At 54.7% G+C, this 18,879-nt stretch overlaps 1 protein-coding gene across 1 annotated transcript; it reads right to left on the bottom strand.

Annotated features, from left to right (window-relative positions):
- Nucleotides 1–4,191: 4,191 nt before the first annotated feature.
- On the bottom strand, nt 4,192–18,267 carry LOC114228615 (uncharacterized). Its single transcript, XM_028135104.2, has 7 exons — nt 18,227–18,267; nt 14,951–15,085; nt 12,504–12,644; nt 10,487–10,630; nt 8,262–8,426; nt 7,851–7,997; nt 4,192–4,912 (listed from the first exon to the last, which is right to left on the bottom strand). The coding sequence occupies exons 2-7, from the start codon at nt 15,006–15,008 to the stop codon at nt 4,677–4,679; spliced, it is 891 nt and encodes a 296-aa protein (XP_027990905.2). The 5' UTR covers nt 15,009–15,085; nt 18,227–18,267; the 3' UTR covers nt 4,192–4,676.
- Between the last annotated feature and the right edge of the window lie 612 nt (nt 18,268–18,879).

Raw genomic sequence — 18,879 nt, 5'->3', positions numbered from 1 at the left:
CAGCAGCTTATTGGTCAACCAGCCCTTGTGCAATAATGTGACAGTGATGTCAGGGGGTGGGGCCCCACCATGGGGCAGGGACCCCACCCCCCAGCTACGCATGGGGCCAACCATCAGTCACACTGGGCCCTGGCCCCCATAAGGGACCCAGAGAGAGATCTTTCTAACACCAAGACTTGTTCAAGACCTGCCCGTGGTCTCCATCATGCCCAGGGCTAAGTCCCAGTGTCTGAGGGCCTGGCCCTGCTCAGCACCCCGCCCTCTGTCTCTCCTCCATCAGGGACTCTGTTCCCGAAACAAATCGTTCCTTTTCCCCTCTCCGCACCATCTATTCACCCACCCCTGTGGGGAGGGAGGTGATTTAGCTTAGCCAGCACTGCTGGGACGACAGGAAGCAGAGGGGAGAGGCCAGCTCAGAAACCCCGATGTGGCCACTGCAGCAACCCTGCCGAGTCCTGGCCAGGACTCAGCAGGGCAGCATCCACACCCCAGTTCAGCAGCTGCTATCCAGGCTCCCCGACTCTGGCCTCCTCGCTCCCTGCGTTTTCACATCCTCTCCTACCTCTTCCCCCCACCCCCGACCTCGCCCCCCGCCCCCCAGCCTGTCCTTCAAGTCCCAGCTCAGCGCTGATTCTTCGGATGCCTTTCCCCACTCTGCTCTCTCCCTCCTCTCAACACTTTACATGGCATCAGTGAGACAAAGAGGGAGATGGGAGTAGGGAGAGATGTGAAAGAAAAGAGAGGGAGGCGAAGCCTCCCCCCGCCCCGAGAAAGGGGGCAGTGGGGTAGGAAGAAAGACTCCCCAAGGGAAAAAACAAGGGAGAATCGGGCAGGACGTTACAATGGACGAGAGACCACGCCAGAAAGAACCAGAGCAAAATAGCGTCAGAGGCACCAGTTACAGAAGGAGTGGAAAGACAGAGCCGGAGATGGGGTCCAGGGGTGGGGACCGACCTGCACAGGGAAGGAGCTGAAGGTCTAGGGACCAGCAGTCAGGGACCCCAGGCCCCTGGGGGGACACCAGCTCCCCTCAACTACAGCCTCTGTCTCCACAGCTGCTGAGCGATCACCCCCCCACCCCCCCCCCCCACCCCGCCTCAGTCCTTTTGTAGCTGTCTCCACACTGTCTCCCCTCCTGGCCCCGGGGTCTCTCCTACCCCCACTTCCTGGGATGGAGTCAGAGGCACCTGCCAGTCAAAGGATTTTCCTGGTTCCAAAGTTTGGTTCAGCAAAGGAGCCTCTGGGAACGACAGATTCCTGCCCCGGAATCAAACTGGCAACTTTCTCAGGGCACAGGATGATGCCCCGAACCACACCGGCCAGGCCAGCTCACCATTTCTCACGTTTTTATTTTTTTCGGTTTTCACATTTTATTGGGGGCCACAGGGGAGGGGACCTCCTCCCTGTCAGGCGGGGAGGGGGGTCACAGTTTCTTCAGCCACTCCAGGCTTCGGCCCTGGGCGTCCGGGGTGGCTGGGCTCGGCGGGCGTGTTCCCATCATCTCGGACGGGCGGGCCCCGGGCAGTTGTCGGGTGCGACCTCGCTGATCCTGACGGCGTACTGGTGTGGGGGCTGAAGAAGGGCCGAAGCAGAGAGGCTCCCGGTGGCGCAGGACCCGCCCGGCCCCGGCTCCTCGGCCCCCGCATCCTGGATGAAGGTGGCGGTTCTCAGGGCCATCTTGGTCTCGGAGGCGGCCACCGTTCCTCACTTTTAATGGATGTGTCACTTTGGATCCCGGGTCATTTTAGAATTTCATTTAAATGTAGGAAAGGGCACTATCGTCCAAGCTTTTAGTCTTAGAAACCTCTGAGACGCGCAGCACAGAACAAGGAGCGCTCCGTCATCGGGCGCCTGCTGCTGCCCGCTCACAGCCCGAGGGAAGGAAGGAGGGAAGGAAGGAGGGAAGGAAGGAGGCAGCGGGACCTGGCACAGCGGGGCCGGCCGGTGAGCCTCGCCCGCAGCCATTCAGGGGGGAATCAAATGACCTGGGGGTTCCCCAGAGGTGCTGCTGAGAACAGCGAGATGCAGAGAGCTGTGGCTAACATTTCAGAGGCCCCCAAAACCCTATCTACCTATATGACAGAGACAGGACACAAACATGTCAACATGCTATAGCTATGGCAGATGTATTTATAATATAGTCATGACATATGCCTATGTACATATGCCTATGTAGACATATATATTGATATCAATACATCTATATGGGTATAGCTACACATCGATATGGGATTATTTGGGAAATAACGGAAGGAGATATAGGAGGTTAACAAGCTATTCCGGGCGGGGGGAGGGGGTTCCTGGGAGAGTCTATGGGGGAGAAAAGAGGGAGAGAAAAGTAAAGGGGAAAAGACTTGATTTAAAAACGTCAAAGCACGTGGGTATGTAGCTATAGAGATCCGTGCTTAGGGGAGAGGTTATCTCAGGGGAGGGGCGAGGCAGGGAGAGGGGGTCAGGGAGGGGCCCTGGGGACGCCCCCTGTCCCGAAGTCCCCGTCCTTCAGTGGGCGCTGAGAGGCACTGCTTGCTGTTTGTTTCCGTTTGTGTAAATAATGGGACGGTTTGACTTGGAAAATGTGCTCACACTTTATGCTCTTACAGAAAAGTAGAAATGTGCAATGAAATTAAATCCTCTGCCCGCGTACACCACACCCTGCCCTACAGACCCTTTCTCTCCTGCGGACTCCAGTCCCGCCCTTCCATCCGTTTCCGCTGCAAGCATTTCCTGAGCACCAGCCTGCACAGTCGGGGAGCACATCCTGGCCTGTCCCGGGGCCTCCAGTCTCCCAGGAACAGCTCCCGCCTTCCCCACCCCTCACAGCACCCAGGGCGGACCTCCTCACAGAGGCCTTCCAGGTGGCAGGCGGGGCTTTTGGGGTGGGACACACGTCCTGCCCGTGTGACCCCGGGGCGCCCCTCCCAGGGACACTGGGAAAGGCTGCTGTTACTTGTCAGGCCTCTCCATGGAACCTTCCCATCAGCTCTTCCACCAACGCTGTCGGCAGGAACCAAGTTCCTCCTCCTGGATTGTTTTCTGCCACCAGGTATTGGGGTGCTTTGTTGCACAGCCCCAGTAACTCTAAGCACCCCCGCCCCTTTCTTTCTCTCCAGCTCCCCTCCTTCCCTCTTTACTCTCCCGGCCCTTGCAACACAGCGTAAGCCATTCCCTGTATGAAACTGAAAACCCCGTTTTGTCCAGAATCTGAGGCAGCCACGTACCTTCTGAGAGACGGGGCCTCTCTCACCTCCGGGGACTGAATCTTAATGAGACAACGGGAATCAGGACCATCCAGTACCTTGCCAGGGACTGGCCGGCTCGGTTCTTGCCGGGACATGAGGGAAGTCTGCTAGGAGATGGGGTTCGTGGGAAGACAAGGCCTGGAGGCCGCCTCTTCCTGCTTTGCACGTGGTAGCCTGAGGTCATGGTGTGGGGGGCCCGGCATCATCATGCCACACCAGCGTGCCGAGGAGGGTGGTGGGTGGGTGACGCCTCTGAGCTGCTCAGTGGATGACCCTGAGTTGCCTGCCTCCATGCTCTCTGCGGTGGGTGCGATATTAGCTAGTCTTGACTGCTTGGGCCTCAGGCCTTTGTTTGCCGTTCCCTCCGCCTGGAATGCCCCCACCCCCGCCCCAGCCACCTGCACCGCCCTCTCCCTCACCCCTTCAGGTCTTTATTCAGACATCACCTCCCGAGACCCCCATATCAGCGCACCCCTGTCCCGGCCCTCCCCATCCCTCGCCCTGCACAGATTTCTCCACAGCACTCGGTGATAAGGGCTGTTCCTTATCTTCCTGCCCCCCGGACACATAACTTCCGGGGGGCAGAGAACTTTTTCACGGTGTACCCCCCGTGTCTAGAACTGCGTGATCGATAAATGGGATCAGTAGGCATTTGTCAGATGGGTGCGGAGGGAGTTGTTTCCGTTCTCCTGGCTGGACTTGCCGTCACTTTCCGCTGAATGGTTCCTGGGAGCTCCCTGTTCTGACCTCGGCTCCCTCCTTTGGGTCCGATGCTGGCGCTAACGTGACGCTGGTGCCAGGCGGAGCATTTGAGCTTATGCCCCCCTGGCTCCCGGGCGCCCTGGGGCCCCGGGCCTGGCCTCTCTCGGCCCCAGAGGAGAGGGTAGACTATCTCAGGGCCTGTTTGAGGCTGCAGCCACCAGAAAGGAAACCCAAACCACTCAGCTTGTGCGATGAGATTCATTCAAATCTGAGGACAGCAGGGAACTGAGCCCAGACAGAAGGGGCCGGTGGTGGGGTGGAGTAGGATGCTGAAAATGCCTGGAAAGGGGTGTATTGGGTCCTCAAGCCTCACCTTGGCTGCCCAGGACTTGGCTAGACCCTGAAGAGGGAGGCTGTTTCCCAGTGTCCGGGAGAAAAGGCACAGACCCAGCCTGCGGGGTAGCCTGGTGTTGGGGGGGGGGGTCTCCCTGGAGGAAGAAGGCCTAGTCTGTGACGCGCCCCCCTCTCACCCGCCACGTGGAGGAGAATGCGCGACCATGGGGTGTCTCTAAGCTGAGGAAGAAAGGCAGCCTAGCCTGGGGGAGGAGGCCCGGCCCGGATGAGCCCCAGCCTGAGGGAGGAGGTTCGCCCCTTGCAGTCTCACCAGCTTCTGGCCCCTGGCGAGTCCCAGTAGAGGGGAGCCGGGGTGCAGGCGGGTTGCGGGCGGGCGGGGTGCTAGGCGAGGGCCCGGGCCACCAGCGCCACCAGCGCCACCAGCGCGGGCAGGGCCAGGCGGGGGCCCGGCGCCGCCCCCGACGAGCACGTGGAGGCGAGGACGGCGCGTTTGCTGGAGCTGCAGTCGGGCCGGCCGGCCAGCCGGAGGCCGGGGAGCGCCCGGAGCCCCTCCGTCCCGTCGGGGGCGCTGCACAGGTCGCGGGATCCGCAGCCCCGCACGGTCAGGTTCCCGCCGCCTGCGGAGACGGAGACGGAGAGGCGGTGGGGAGGGCGTGAGGGCGCGCGGCAGGGTGACCTGCAGGCGTCCCCTCCGGCGCCAGCCCGCACCCTCCATCCCGGGTATCAGGTGTCTCTGATGCAGCAAATGACCCTGAAATTCCCGCCAGCCCCGCAGAGTGGCCTGTTTCGCCAGGTCAGAGCCTTGCTGGGATTTTGGGAAACAAAACTGTCACCTCAAAGAGGAAACATGGGCCCTGGCCGGTTTGGCTCAGTGGATAGAGCATCCACCTGTGGACTGAAGGGTCCCGGGTTCGATTCGCTCCATCCCCAGTAGGGGGCGTGCAGGAGGCAGCCGATCAATGATTCTCTCTCATCCTTGATGTTTCTCTCTCTCTCTCACCTTCTCCTTTCCTCTCTGAAATCAATAAAAATATTATTTTTAAAAAAGATTAAATAAATAAAAAATAGGGAACATGGGAGGGAATGGCAGACCCTCGATTCCATGCCTTTGGGACACTCACTAGCGATGTTCTGACCCTTGAGCGGGGCCTGGCGCAGCCGCTCTTTGCTGGCACTCGGCGCCTTACCGTGTGCTCCAGGCGTTCCTGTCCTGTGCCCAACATTAACAGGAACCGACGCCTGGAGGCCACTGTTCCACACAGCCGGCTTCGTGCACAGCTTCCCAGGGACTGCCTATGCGTCTTCGGAGCCGTACAGTATAATATAGTGTCATACTTCTGTCTACGTACAAATGTACAGTTGTAGCCAGTTTATTGAGGACTTGATGGGAGATAGGAGAGTGAAATGGTCTTATTTTACCCACAAAAAACACCTCACCACCATCGTGGGTTATTTTTCAGTCTTTATCTTCGAGGGATGTGTATGGAAATCCTCTTGGTTGAAGTGATAAGATACCTGAGTTTGTGTTCAAAGTAATACAGGATGCGACGGGACTGGCCACGAATGCATGATTGCTGGAGTTGGGTGGAGAGTATAGGGGGGTTTACCGAACTGTTCCCTCGTATTTATCTTTGAACGTCTCCAGAACACGAAGGCTAAAAAGAAATGTAAGCCTCGCAGCCTGGTCGGTCTTTGTCTCATTTTGCCCTGAGCTGGAATACACTTCCTCAAAGAGCCGTGTTTGTGAGGCATTGCCCCACACCCACCCTCACGCCCAGCCACCCACGCGCGCCCACGTGCGCACACATCTCAGTCACACGCAGCTCCCCTGCTGTCCCCAGAGGCCCACACACAATCCACACAAACACACCTGTGCACCCGTCCGCGGGCGTGTCACCCCTGCCCAGGAAACACAGGCACACACAGGCACACACAGGCACACCCATAACGCTGTGCTTACACACCCAGGCCCTCGCACATCCGGTCCCTGAGCAATGTTGATGGAAGGCCTGGCCGCTTCACGGAAGCCTTACCCACACATAGCAGTCACGACCGCTGACGTGGAACCGCGTCGGTTCCGAGAGGCACGTCCCCCCTTAAACCCACACATTTCGACATTTCTGAGGAGAGCTGACTTCCTGTCTCCCCGCCGATACCACCTTAGATTCGCTGAAATGCCATGTATCTCACTTGCTGCGGCCTGGAAGGATGCCGCGCAGCACAGCAGCCAGTGGCCACATGTGGCTGTTGAGCCCTCGCCATGTGGCCGGTTCGAACTGAGCGGTGCAGTGAACGTACAGTCCACACCCGATTACAAAGGCTCGGTGGGGAAGAACGCGTGTGAGGCTTATCGCGTGTACCGTTTCCTGTATCGGTGGCACGCTGGATAAACTGGGCTAGAAAGAATACATTACGGGTCCCGGCCCGTTAGCGGCTAGTTGTTAGAGGGTCTTGATTCCCAGTCAAGGGCACGTGCCTCAGTTGTAGGTTTGATCCCTGGCCCCAGTCGGGGCGTGTGCGGGAGGCAACCAGTGGATGTGTCCCTCTCACATCGATGTCTCTCTCTCTCTCTCTGTCTCCCCCTCTCCCTTCCTCCTCTCTCTCTCTAAAGATCAATGGAAAAAATATCTTTGGGTAAGGATCATATATAGGTAGATAGGTAGATAGATACACTGAGTGGCCAGGTTATTATGATCTCTGAATGCATAATAATCTAGCCACTCAGTATATATATATATATAGATATATATATATATATATATATATTAGAGGCCCGGTGCATGAATTTGTGCATGGGTGGGGTCCGGCCAGCCTGGCCAGGGAGAGGGGACATGGGCGGTTGGCTGGCCTGCCTGCTGGTTGAACTCCTGGTCGAGGGGACAATTTGCATATTAGCCTTTTATTATATAGGATATACACTGAGTGGCCAGATTATTATGCATTCAGAGATCATAATAACCTGGCCACTCAGTATACACACACACACACACATGTATTTACATATATATATTACTAAATTAATTTAATCTGTTACTTTGTACTTCGTACTTTTTAAATGGGGCTACTAGAAAAGTTTAAATTATACATGTGGCTCACATTATATTTCTTTTGGGCAACACCCATCTAGAAGTTGTATGAATTATCTTACCGGATTTTCACAGCAGTCTTATGAACCAGGGACTACAATTATCCTCGTTCTCAGATGGGAAATTGAGGCACAGAGAGGCAGAGTCACCTGCCCAAGACCACCCAGCTCATCAGTGGTAGATTTGGGGTTGGACCCCAGGCAGCCTGGCCCCAGAGTCCTGCTTTATGCCCTCTGCTTTCCTGCCTCTCTCATGGACTCACTTCTTCCTCACGAAACCCTGTGAGGTGTGTTCCCAGTACTCCCATTCACCAGAAGGGAAAACGGAGGCTCCATGAGATGAAGCCACTTATCTTTGGTCACAGAGTGTAAATGACAGAGGTGGGCCCCCAACTCAGGCAGGCCTCATGCCAGAGCAGGGAGCTCAGGCTCGCTCACGCACATGTGCTCACACCAGACACGCACGTTACCTTCTTCAGACACCAGGTCCAGCTGGACACACGTGGTCTCCCCACGGGGACACTGCATGTACAAGGAGGAATTGCAGCGCCCCCCGTGGCCGTCGGCACAGGTGGGACACAGGAACTTGCTCAGGGTGGGTGAGGCGGGCAGCGTGGCTGTATGGAGGAGGGTGGCGGTCGGCCGGGCGGACTCGGGACCTCTCGGGGCCCGCCGTGCACGCATGGGCTCTACCACGGGGAACCACTGCCCTGGGCTTCCCCACGGAGCAGGGTCAGTGCCTTAGGGCAGCCTGGTTGGGGCAAGGGGGTTACGTGATGCTCCCGCCCGCCCGCCTTCTTCAACCCAGGACAAACTCCTCCAGGCCCCCCTCCCCCCCTCGGCTCAGCCCCCCATCTGACCGCTTCCTGGGGGCAGCATACCCGGAGGAGTGGGCTCCTGGCAGCTGCCTTGGCAGCAGGTGGTGTTGACCCAGAAGCCAAGACCGATGCTGTAGGTCAGGGCAGAGATGGGGTGGTCAAATCTGCAGTCCTCGGCGGCCACGCAGGAACCATTTCTCCAGGAGACAGTGTCCCCGCCCCCTAAGGCTGGAGAGATTTGGAAGCGGATTTGTAAGGAAGAGCAATCACAGGCCGCCAAGCCCCGAGGGGGTCGTTGCTGGCATTCAGTCTGCCTGAGATCACCCCTGACACACACAGACCCTGTCGTTGTTCATCAGGACGCAGTTCAGAGAGCCTTCCTCCCGCCTCCTCCCCGTGGGGTTCCAGTGCGCAGGTGGCTCTGGATCTGCGGTGTCTCAGCAGCCTGCCTGTGAGCACCCCATCCCCTTAGCCAGAGCCTTCTCGGGGACCCCGTGCCCCGCCTGGTCCGCCGTCCTTACTATTCCCATCGATACTGCTGGCATTCCTGTTTATACTACTGTGTCTTTTGAAATTTATACCAAAGACAGACTGGTTTCTAGTTCGACTCCTCTTCCCTTAACAGGAAGGCCCGGTCTTTCCTTAACGGGGCAGATGGACAGGCGACGCAGGGGGCTGCCTGCCCAGGATGTTGCAGTAGATTTCAAGATGGCCACACTGTCTCCCATCCCACACGCTTTTTTTGCAACATGACCTTACCCCTGCTGCATCAAGAGGTGCGATCTCTTTCCTCATTCCTTAACCCTGAGCTGGCCTCATGGCTGCTTCTGACCAACACACTGTGGCGGTTCTGGGCTTAACCTTAAGAAGTAGCCGGTAGCCCTGGCCGGTGTGGTTGGAGCATCAGCCCACTCCCCCGAAGGGTCTCAAGTTTGATTCCTGGTCAAGGGCGCATGCCTGAGTTACAGGTTCAATACCTGGCCCCGGATGGGGCGTGTTCAAGTAGGCAACCAATTGATGTGTCTCTCTCACATTGAGATATATATATATATCCCTCCCTCCCTTCCCGCTCCCTCCCTCCCTCCCTCTCTTCCATTCTTTCTAAAAATCAATGGAAAAAATACCCTTGGGTGAGGATTAAAAAATGAAATAAAATAAATTGAAGACGCTGGTTTTTACTTCTTCCTCCTTGGAAGCCAGACACCACACTGAAAGGAAGCTCAACGAGGCTACAGACTCTTGGGGGCCACGTGGAGAGAGGCGGGCGGGAGGTGGAAGGTGAGAGGCTGACGTGAACGCTCCAGCCCCCGCTGCGTTCCCGGCTGAATGCAGCCACCTATGTGACTCAGCCTTCACTCCCTGGAGCAGAGCTGCCCGGCTGGGCCTGGGCAGCCCACAGAATGCTGGGAAATAATAAACCGTTGTTTTACGCGATGAAGGTTTTTTTTTAAATTGTGGTTAAAAAAAAACCCCACATAATATAAAATGTACCATTTTAAGTGTACAGTTTAGCAGTGTTAACTGCATTAATATTGTGAAACAGATCTCTAGAACGACTTCATTTGGCAAAACTAAAACGCTTTTACCCATCAAATAGCAACGCCCATTTCCCTCTCCAGAGCCCCAGCATCTACTTTCTGTTTCCATGATTTGACTCGTCTAGATCCTCATATAAGTGAAATCATATAGTATTTGTCCTTTTATACTATATATATAAAAGTCACTACTTTGTTGTTTCTTTCCTTTCCTTTTTTTTTTTTTTTTTTTTGTGCCGAAACCGAGGACCGAACTATTTTTCTGTTGCATTTGGCATACAACATTATATTCGTTTCAGGTGCACAACATGGTGGTTAGACATTTATATGCCTTACAAGGCCATCACCTCCGTGAGTCTCGTACCCACCCGGCACCGCACATCGCCGTGACAGTGTCAGTGACCACATTCCCTGTGCTGCACCGCACATCCCCCCGGCTCTTAACAACGGCGATTGGTACTTCTTAATCCCGTCACCCTTCTCCCCAGCCCCCAGCCTCCCTCCTATCTGGCAGCCCCCCATGGGCTCTCTGTGTCTACGAGTTCGTTTCTGTTTTGTGCGTCGAGCCCCTGTGTGAGGAGCTGATTTAGTATTCAGCAATCAATAGCTAAACACACGTGGCATCCGATTTTAAACTCACCTCCTCCCCTGCCACCAGCCTCTGTCCCCCACGGGCAGGAAGGGGCTGCTGTGAGTCAGTAAAGGCAGCAGGCCGGGGACCTCCCCCTCCCAGCCCCGACCCAGGACGCTCACCCAGGATGCCCGCCGTCTGGAGGCAATAGCTCCTCTCTGCCGGGCAGGAGAACGGGTGGCAGTGGTCGCTGTCTGAGCAGGTGAAACAGGTGGTGCCTGTAGCCTTGCTGTGTGTGTGTCTGTGGGTCGAAGTTGCTCGGGGATCTGGGAAGAGAGGAAGATGAGCTGCTGGAGGACAACGTGAGTGTGTGTGTCTGTGTGTGTGTGTGTGTGTGTCTGTGTCTCTCTGTGTGTGTGTGTGTGTTTGTGTGTCTCTGTGTGTGTCTGTGTCTGTATGTGTGTGTGTCTGTGTGTGTGTGTCTGTGTGTGTCTGTGTGTGTCTGTGTGTGTCTGTGTCTGTGTGTGTCTGTGTGTGTGTCTGTGTGTCTGTGTGTGTCTGTGTGTGTGTCTCTGTGTGTGTGTGTGTGTGTGTGTGTGTGTGTGTGTGTGTGTGTGTCTGGGTATGTCTGTGTTTCCAGCAAGGTGTGGGGTGCTCGGATATATATGCTGGCGCACAGACGTGAACGTTTGTGGATGTTAGCCTGTTTCAGCGTATCTGTGGATATTTTGTGCTTTTATTTTATGTTTTTAATGTTTTTATTGATTTCAGAGAGGAAGGGAGAGGGACAGAGAGATAGAAACATCAGGGATGAAAGAGAATCATTGATTGGCTGCCTCCTGCACACCCCCTAATGGGGATGGAGCCCGCAACCCAGGCATGTGCCCTGACCTGAATCGAACCTGGGACCTTTCAGTCCGTAGGCCAACGCTCTATCCACTCAGCCAAATCGGCTAGGGCTGTTTTGTGCTTTTATATATTTGCATGTTTGTCCTGTCTCTCTCCCAGTCCACATGTGTGGGTCTGGATCTGACAACCGATGTGTCCTCGCGTGGATATATGTCCATGGGAATTGAATATGCGAAAGTCCCATGGCCCACGTTCCAGTGTAGCAATCCTATCTCCCCTTTTCCTTTCCATATTTAAATCCCGAATTTACCTCCCCCCACCATTGTGATCAGTAATTTAATTCACTGCTTGGTTTTAAAAAGTAAAACTCCACCCTGGCCGGTTTGGCTCAGTGGGTAGAGCGTCGGCCTGAGGACTGGAGGGTCCCAGGTTCGATTCCGGTCAAGGGCATGTACCTCGGTTACGGGCACATCCCCAGTGGGGGGTGTGCAAGGAGGCAGCTGATCCATGTCTCTCTCTCGTCGATGTTTCTAACTCTCTATCCCTCTCTCTCCCTTCCTCTCTGTAAAAAAAAAATCAATAAAATATGTTAAAGAAAAAAAAAAGAAAGAGAAGTAAAACTCCTAGCAGCTGGGAATCGGAGGAAGTGAAAGTAAGAACGTGCCCTTTCTGCCCGCAGATTCAGCAGAGAGATCGTCTGCCCCACAGAACCCTCCTTGCCCTGTGGTTTCCAGCAAAAGCATCTCCTGTGCCCGGCGCTGAAGAAATGCGGCCCCGCCCAAGTCTGGAAAGTTCCTTCCTCACCTGCGGAAGGCCTGCCATCCTGTTCAGGTGCCTCCCTTAGAGAGCTATCGCCCTGGGAGCACTACCTCAGGGACATCTCTCTTTTCTGGGAGCCAAAAACCACCGTCAGTGTCTTCGTTAGGCCAGAGGGAGACTGTCGGCAAAAGTCTTCTTTCACAAGCAGGAACGTGAAAAAAGGAAGGAAGAGACCCACATGCCTTCTTTACACCGACTTAGATCTCTTACCGCACTTACACGACAGGACGTTCATGGTTAGACATGTGTGTTCCTCTCTAGACCTGATCTGAGTACCAGGGTATAAATGTGGGTGTTTGAGGGTGTGTGGCTAAGTGCCAATGGGATTTTTCTGCTTCTGGGTATGTCAGGTGGTGTGTGTGTGTGTGTGTGTGTGTGTGTGTGTGTTCGCACATGTGAGTAGTTACACTCCCTGGGAACATTATAGTAGGAGGGAGGGGGTGCCCTGGGAACATACGGGATTGGGACGGACGAGTGGGATCCAGGGAGGGCAGAGAGGGTAGGGTCTCCGGAAGTCAAGGTTCAAAGCACCTGGCTGGGTGGTTGGATCCTCGGCGTAGCATTCAGGCGGGGCTGTGAGATGAAACCCAAAGGCTTCGGGGCCCAGGGTGCTGTTCACTCGCAGGTTGCACAGCGCTGGCGTGGCGCAGCCCCTGAGCACTGCGGGGCCCCCTGCAGAGACAGAGGGAGGCGTCGGGGGGACTCAGAGCCTGAGCCCCCTCCTTGATGTCGGTCTCTCTCTGTCTCTCTCGATAGCTCTACACGATTCACCTTCAAACATCCCTGGTCACTTCTCACAGCCTCCTGGGCCTGCTCTTTTTTGCGATTCTAACTTTGTTCCTTCACACACGTCACCTACAGCTCAGCTCTGCTCTGGAGCTGGTCACCACGAGGGTGTCTCCTCGGGGGCCCCCTGTGCTGTCCGTGGCTTCTGCTTCGTTCATGGTGGCTCGCTCCCTGGTGCCTTTCGTGAGCTCTGCTTGTGAGCTCTGCTTGTGAGCTCTGCTTGTGAGCTCTGCTTGTGAGCTCTGCTTGTGAGCTCTGATTGTGAGCTCTGCTTGTGAGCTCTGCTTGTGAGCTCTGCTTGTGAGCTCTGCTTGTGAGCTCTGCTTGTGAGCTCTGCTTGTGAGCTCTGATTGTGAGCTCTGCTTGTGAGCTCTGCTTGTGAGCTCTGCTTGTGAGCTCACGCTGGGTTGGTGCTGATCTGTGGACGCCCTGGCGGCCTTTCTCCGGAGAGGACGTTCTGTGGCTTATTCTGAGAGCTGGGAAGTGCTACCACCCTGGGACCGTTCCAGCCCCCTTCCGAGGTCCCTGGCATCTAGGGGACCCTAAGGGTCAGCTCCCCAGCTGCAGTGCTAACCTAAGAGCTCGGCACCCAGAGCAGACGTCTCCGCTCAGGTCCACGTCTGCTCACTGCTCTTGTCCTGATTTCTCGTCACATTTTTATCTTGTTTGAAGACCCTAACTTCCGGTAAGCCCCCCAAGGCATGGAGAAATATTCTTGTACAGCATCCAGTTCCTCTGTAAACAGTGGCATAAGGAAGTGTATTGTCTGTAAAGCGTTTAGAAGCGACAATAAAGCCGACTAAAAGTCCATCTGCTTGTGATTATCACCATGTACCGGCATTTCTGAACAATGGCAGTGATACAATACTCCTCCCAGCCAGGGAGGACCACTCCCACCTCTCCTGCACCCGCTGCCCCCCCCCCCCCCCGCCTGCTGTATGCCACTGTGTGTAGCAAGAAGGCCCTGCGAAGGGTCCGGTCCGCTCTGCAGGAGCCCAGGCCACTTCTCTCTGCCACCTGGTTGGCTTCACAGTTAGTGTATCCTCTGGTCAGTCTAGCCTAAGCCTTTTGCTCCAAAAGCCCCTGCTCCGACCATTTGCAAAAAGTGGGGATTTTAAAACACCTCCGCGCCCTAACCGGTTGGGCTCAGTGGATAGAGCGTCGGCATGCGGACTCAGGGGTCCCGGGTTCGATTCCCGTCAAGGGCATGTACCTTGGTTTCGGTCACATCCCCAGTGGGGGATGTGCAGGAGGCAGCTGGTTGACGTTTCTCATTGATGTTTCTAGCTCTCTATCCCTCTCCCTTCCTCTCTGCAGAAAACCAATAGAATATATTAAATAAATAAATACATAAATACATAAATACATAAATAAATAAATAAAATACCTCCGCAAATTCTTTGAAACATCAAGAGGTGAGGACCTGCCCTAGCCGGGTTGGCTCAGTGGGTAGAGCGTCGGCCTGCGGACTCAGGGGTCCCGGGTTCGATTCCGGTCAAGGGCATGTACCTTGGTTGTGGTCACATCCCCAGTGGGGGGGGGGGGGGGTGCAGGAGGCAGCTGATCCATGTCTCTCTCTCATCGATGTTTCTAACTCTCCCTCCCTCTCCCTTCCTCTCTGTAAAAAATCAATAAAATATATATTAAAAAAAAAAAAAGAGGTGAGGACCTATGCCTCCTCCTTCTACACCAGATGGACTTTTGTGACCGGTTCAGCCAGTAAAGCCCTGAACTTTAGACGGGACCTGGTGTGACTTCCAGAGCGAGGCTGTCAAAAGCCATGCAGCGGCCACTTAGTTGCCGGAATGCTTGCTCTCCCCGTCTTCAGCCACCATGTAAAGAGGGCGGCAGCCATGATGTCAGGAAGCCCAAGCTAGCCAAGGTGGAGAGACCACACGGAAAGGCCCCCCCACCCCCGCCCCGTCCCACCGTTGCCCTCTAGCCACCTTCTGACTGCAACCACAGGAGAGGCCCAGAACTGTCCAGCTGAGCCCTTCCTGAATCCCCAGCCCACGGAACCCACACGTGTTCATACAATGGCGGCTGTTGTTGTGTTTAAGCCACTGCACTGGCAAAGGATTTGTTCCTTAGCCATAAGTGACCGGCGCACGCCTGCCAACGGACCTCAACCCTTCTTTGCGCAGGCAGGAGGAAGGCGCGCCATGCAATGACCTCCTGAAGGGAGCCCTTACCTTGCGTCCATGTGCCTTGGAGGGTGACACACACCGTCTGGTGTCCGGTGCAGCTCATGACCGAGAGGGAGTCACACGGGGCCGACCTACTCCCAGAGCAGTAGTGACACTTCACCCCGTTGGGCGGGGCCCCCTCTGGTGGGAGTGGGTATCGTCAGGGTGGGAGGGGGCTGAGGAACACGTCCCCCAGCCCTCTGTTCTTGCTGCCTCCACCCGCCACAATCCACAACGTTGTCCTCCAGCTGGGGCCAGCTGACCTCAGCCATCTCCTTCCGGGCCCCGAGGACTTATTCCGGGAACAGCACACAGAGCCGTGGGCGGGGCTGGCCCCACTCGGTTCACTTGTCCGAAAGGAGCCTTCGTGCTGGACCCTAAGAGCCCTTTGATTCACTCCACAAACATTTCTTGAGCGCCTACCATGTACCAGGCCTGCTCTGGAGACTCAGCACTGCCCTTCCCTTAAAGACCTCAAATCCCAAAAGGGATTAAAAAGTGATCCTGCTGTTTTTGGTTTTAAGGTCTTGTGGTATTCTGCAAAAGAGTGGACGGAGCCGAAACCGGTTTGGCTCAGCGGATAGAGCGTCGGCCTGGGGACTGAAGGGTCCCAGGTTCGATTCCGGTCAAGGGCATGTACCTTGGTTGTGAGCACATCCCCGGTGGGGGGTGTGCAGGAGGCAGCTGGTTGATGTTTCTCTCTCATCGATGTTTCTAGCTCTCTATCCCTCTCCCTTCCTCTCTGTAAAAAAAAAAATCAATAAAATAAAAAACAATCTTCTCCTCACATTCCCTCAGTTTAAAAATAAAAAATAAAAAAGAGTGGACGGAGCTGTGGCTTCAGCCTCCACCATCTGACTAATTTTGAGAGCTTTCTTAGACATTTAAGAGGAAGCTGTTGGAGCATACTTTTCATGAGTCAAAACTAAGTCACGAGGCATCTGAATGTGGGCTGATATTGAAATATTGGCCAGTACAGGAAAGGAGACTAAAGAGGAACCATAACTGTGAGCAGTGCTGCCCACCACACGCCACTGTCCACGTGTGGCCGTGGAGCATGTGAAAGGTGGCAGGTTCCTCTAGGGGTGTGCTGTGCGGGTAGGACGCACCCTCATGTCAGAGGCTTAGTGTGAAAAAAGAATGTGAAGTTTTCCATGAATAATACTGGATTGACTACATATGTGTTGAAATGTTTTAAGTGTGGTATGTTAAATAAAATACATTATTAAAATTAATTTCACCCGTTTCTTTGTAACCTTTTTTTTTAAATCCTCACCCGAGGACAAGCTTAGAGAGAGGAAGGGGGAGAGAGAGAAACATCGATGTGAGAGAAAAACATCCATCGGCTGCACTCCGTCCGGGCCCGACCGGAGATGGAACCACAACACGGGCGTGTGCCCCATCGGGGACAACGCTCAACCAACTGAGCCATTCTGGCCGGGCCCTCTGTGGCTTTTTGATTTGGCTCCTGGAAAGGCTTTCATTACACATACAGAGAACATTCTATTTCCCTGGACGGCGCTGCTGTTGATCCTCTACCGAGAGACAATTACTCGAGCCCTGGCAGGGTGGCTCAGTTGGTTGAGTGTTGTCTTGTGCACCAAAAAGGCTGCGGGTTTGATCCGGTCAAGGGCACATGCCCAGGTTGCCAGTTTGATCCCCACTCGGGGTGGGCACAGGAGGCAGCCGATGGATGTTTCTCTCTCATATCAATGTTTCTCTCTCCCCCTTCCTCTCTCTAAAATAAATAAAAACATATCCTCAGGTGGGGATTTAAAAAGACAATTACTTGAGTATTTCGAGGTAGTCCCCTTTTTTTTTTTTTTTTTTTTACAGAGAGGAACGGAGAGGGATAGAAAGCTAGAAACATCAATGAGAGAGAAACATCGACCAGCTGCCTCCTGGGGATGTGCCCGAAACCAAGGTACATGCTCTTGACCGGAATCGAACCTGGGACCTTTCAGTCCACAGGCCGACGCTCTATCCACTGAGCCAAACGGGTCTTGGCTTGAGGTAGTCCCTTTGATCCTTCTCTACTCATAGTAGTTTTATTCAAAGCAGTTTCAATCAAAACTGCCGTTTTAGCCCTAGCCGGTTTGGCTCAGTGGACAGAGCGTGGGCCTGCAGACTGAAGGGTCCCAGGTTTGATTCCGGTCAAGGGCACATGCCCAAGTTGTGGGCTTGATCCCCAGCAGGGGGCGTGCAGGAGGCAGCCAATCAATGATTCTTTCTCATCATTGATGTTTCTATCTCTCTCTCTCCCTCTCCCTTCCTCTCTAAAATCAATAAAAAATACTTTTTTAAAAAACTGACATTTTATATTCTTTGTTGTTGTTCTTAATCCTCATCTGAGAGTTTTTTTCCATTGCTTTTTAGAGAGAGTAGAAAGGAGGGAGGGAGAGGGAGAAAAAGAGAGAGAGAGAGAGAGAGAGAGAGAGAGAGAGAGAGAGAAACATCAATGTGAGAGAGAGACACACATCAATTGGTTGCCTCCTGCATGCTTCCTGACTGGGCCAGGGATCGAACCTGCAAACCAGGTACATTCCCTTGACCAGAAATCAAACTCGAGACCCTTCAGTGTGCAGGCCAACTCTAACCACCGCGACCTCCTGGTTCACCAGCCAAGGCATGGTGTTTTATATTCCGAATGGTATGCCCACCTCTCGACTTGGACTCGGGTGTTTTTTGACTGAGGTACACAGGTTAGGAGGAGGGACACCCCAGTAGTTTGAAAGGATGGCTAGTAGCCCCAAGTGTGGAGCTCTCAGGTATCCCCATTGCTACCCCAGCCTAATGCAAATTCCTTCTTTGAAGAAATTACCGAGCCACAAAAAGCAATCTTTATCACCGCTCAGGGCCAGGTCTAGAGTGAGGCCAGCAAGGTGCCCACTGTCAAGGTCGTGAGAGGGCAGAGTCAGTGCACGAGCGTGAGCACGTCCTTAAATCGTGCACCCCGGACACCTCGCTGGCTCGCCCCACCTGGGCCTGCGACCACCCATAACATTGCTTGTTCTGCTTAACTCGCCTTACGGGGAGCCCCTCTCAGGAGAACTAAGAGTCTGAGGCTTCTCTCCAGCCCCCCTCAATGACTCAACAACCACAGCTACAATTTACGGAGTGCCCACTACATGCCAGCTTTGTGGTGGATGCACCCTTTGCAAAACTTAGCTCACACCCATTTTCCAGATGAGAAGACTGAGGTTTTCCCTGCTCTAACTAGCCAGGCAGAGCTTGAAACGGAGGCCAGGTTCCCATGACACTCCACCCAGCTGTGTGACAAACCTGGTCGTGCAACCTTGCTGCAGTTGTTGTCACAACAGGCTGTGCTGAGAATCGAGTTGGGGGCATAGGTCAGGGTGTAGACACCTTCTCGGCATTCCTGTGGGGCCACACACGACCCGTTCTTGATGAAAATCTCATTTTCTAAGGATAGAGGTTGAGGAGGGGAGATTAGAGACCCCCAAGCCCTCCCAGAGGTCACTCTGGGACCTCAACTGGTGTTGAGACCACCCCTGCCCCCATCCCCAACAGTATTGAGCTGGGCTGTGAGGCAAAGTTTGGAGCCTCCAGTCCCAGGGTGGCTTACTCATGACTCCCCCTCCAGCCCCTGCCCACCCACTTCACCCATCCTCTCTGCCCAGCCCGGTTCGGTCTCTACCCAGCTGCATCTGGCGGAACAAGCAGGAGTCCTTGGCGGGAGGACAAACAGTTTCTCTACAGTTTCCTGGAAAAGAGCAGGCTGGGCACGTCGTGGAGGTCCCTGTGGGGAGACGGGGGTGATCAGACCTGCTATTTGAGGAGAGAGAGGAGGAAGGACACACACACACACACACACACACACACACACACACACACACGATCAAGAACAGGACTAAGGCTGGGTGGGGCCCTAACCGGTTTGGCTCAGTGGATAGAGCGTCGGCCTGCGGACTCAA

This window comes from Eptesicus fuscus, chromosome 21 (assembly GCF_027574615.1).
Source record: "Eptesicus fuscus isolate TK198812 chromosome 21, DD_ASM_mEF_20220401, whole genome shotgun sequence".
NCBI lineage: Eukaryota > Metazoa > Chordata > Mammalia > Chiroptera > Vespertilionidae > Eptesicus > Eptesicus fuscus.
This window is presented reverse-complemented; position numbering and strand designations above follow the sequence as displayed.

Bases quoted from the DNA above. Each gene is read 5' to 3' on its own strand.
- LOC114228615 (XM_028135104.2), bottom strand. From the start codon at position 15,008: ATGAGCTGCACCGGACACCAGACGGTGTGTGTCACCCTCCAAGGCACA. The intron at 8,427-10,486 runs GTGAGCGTCCTG...AAATCTCTCCAG, and splicing joins CCAGACGGCGGGCATCCTGG to CCTTAGGGGGCGGGGACACT. The intron at 4,913-7,850 runs GTAACGTGCGTG...CCGTCTCCGCAG, and splicing joins GGACCTGGTGTCTGAAGAAG to GCGGCGGGAACCTGACCGTG.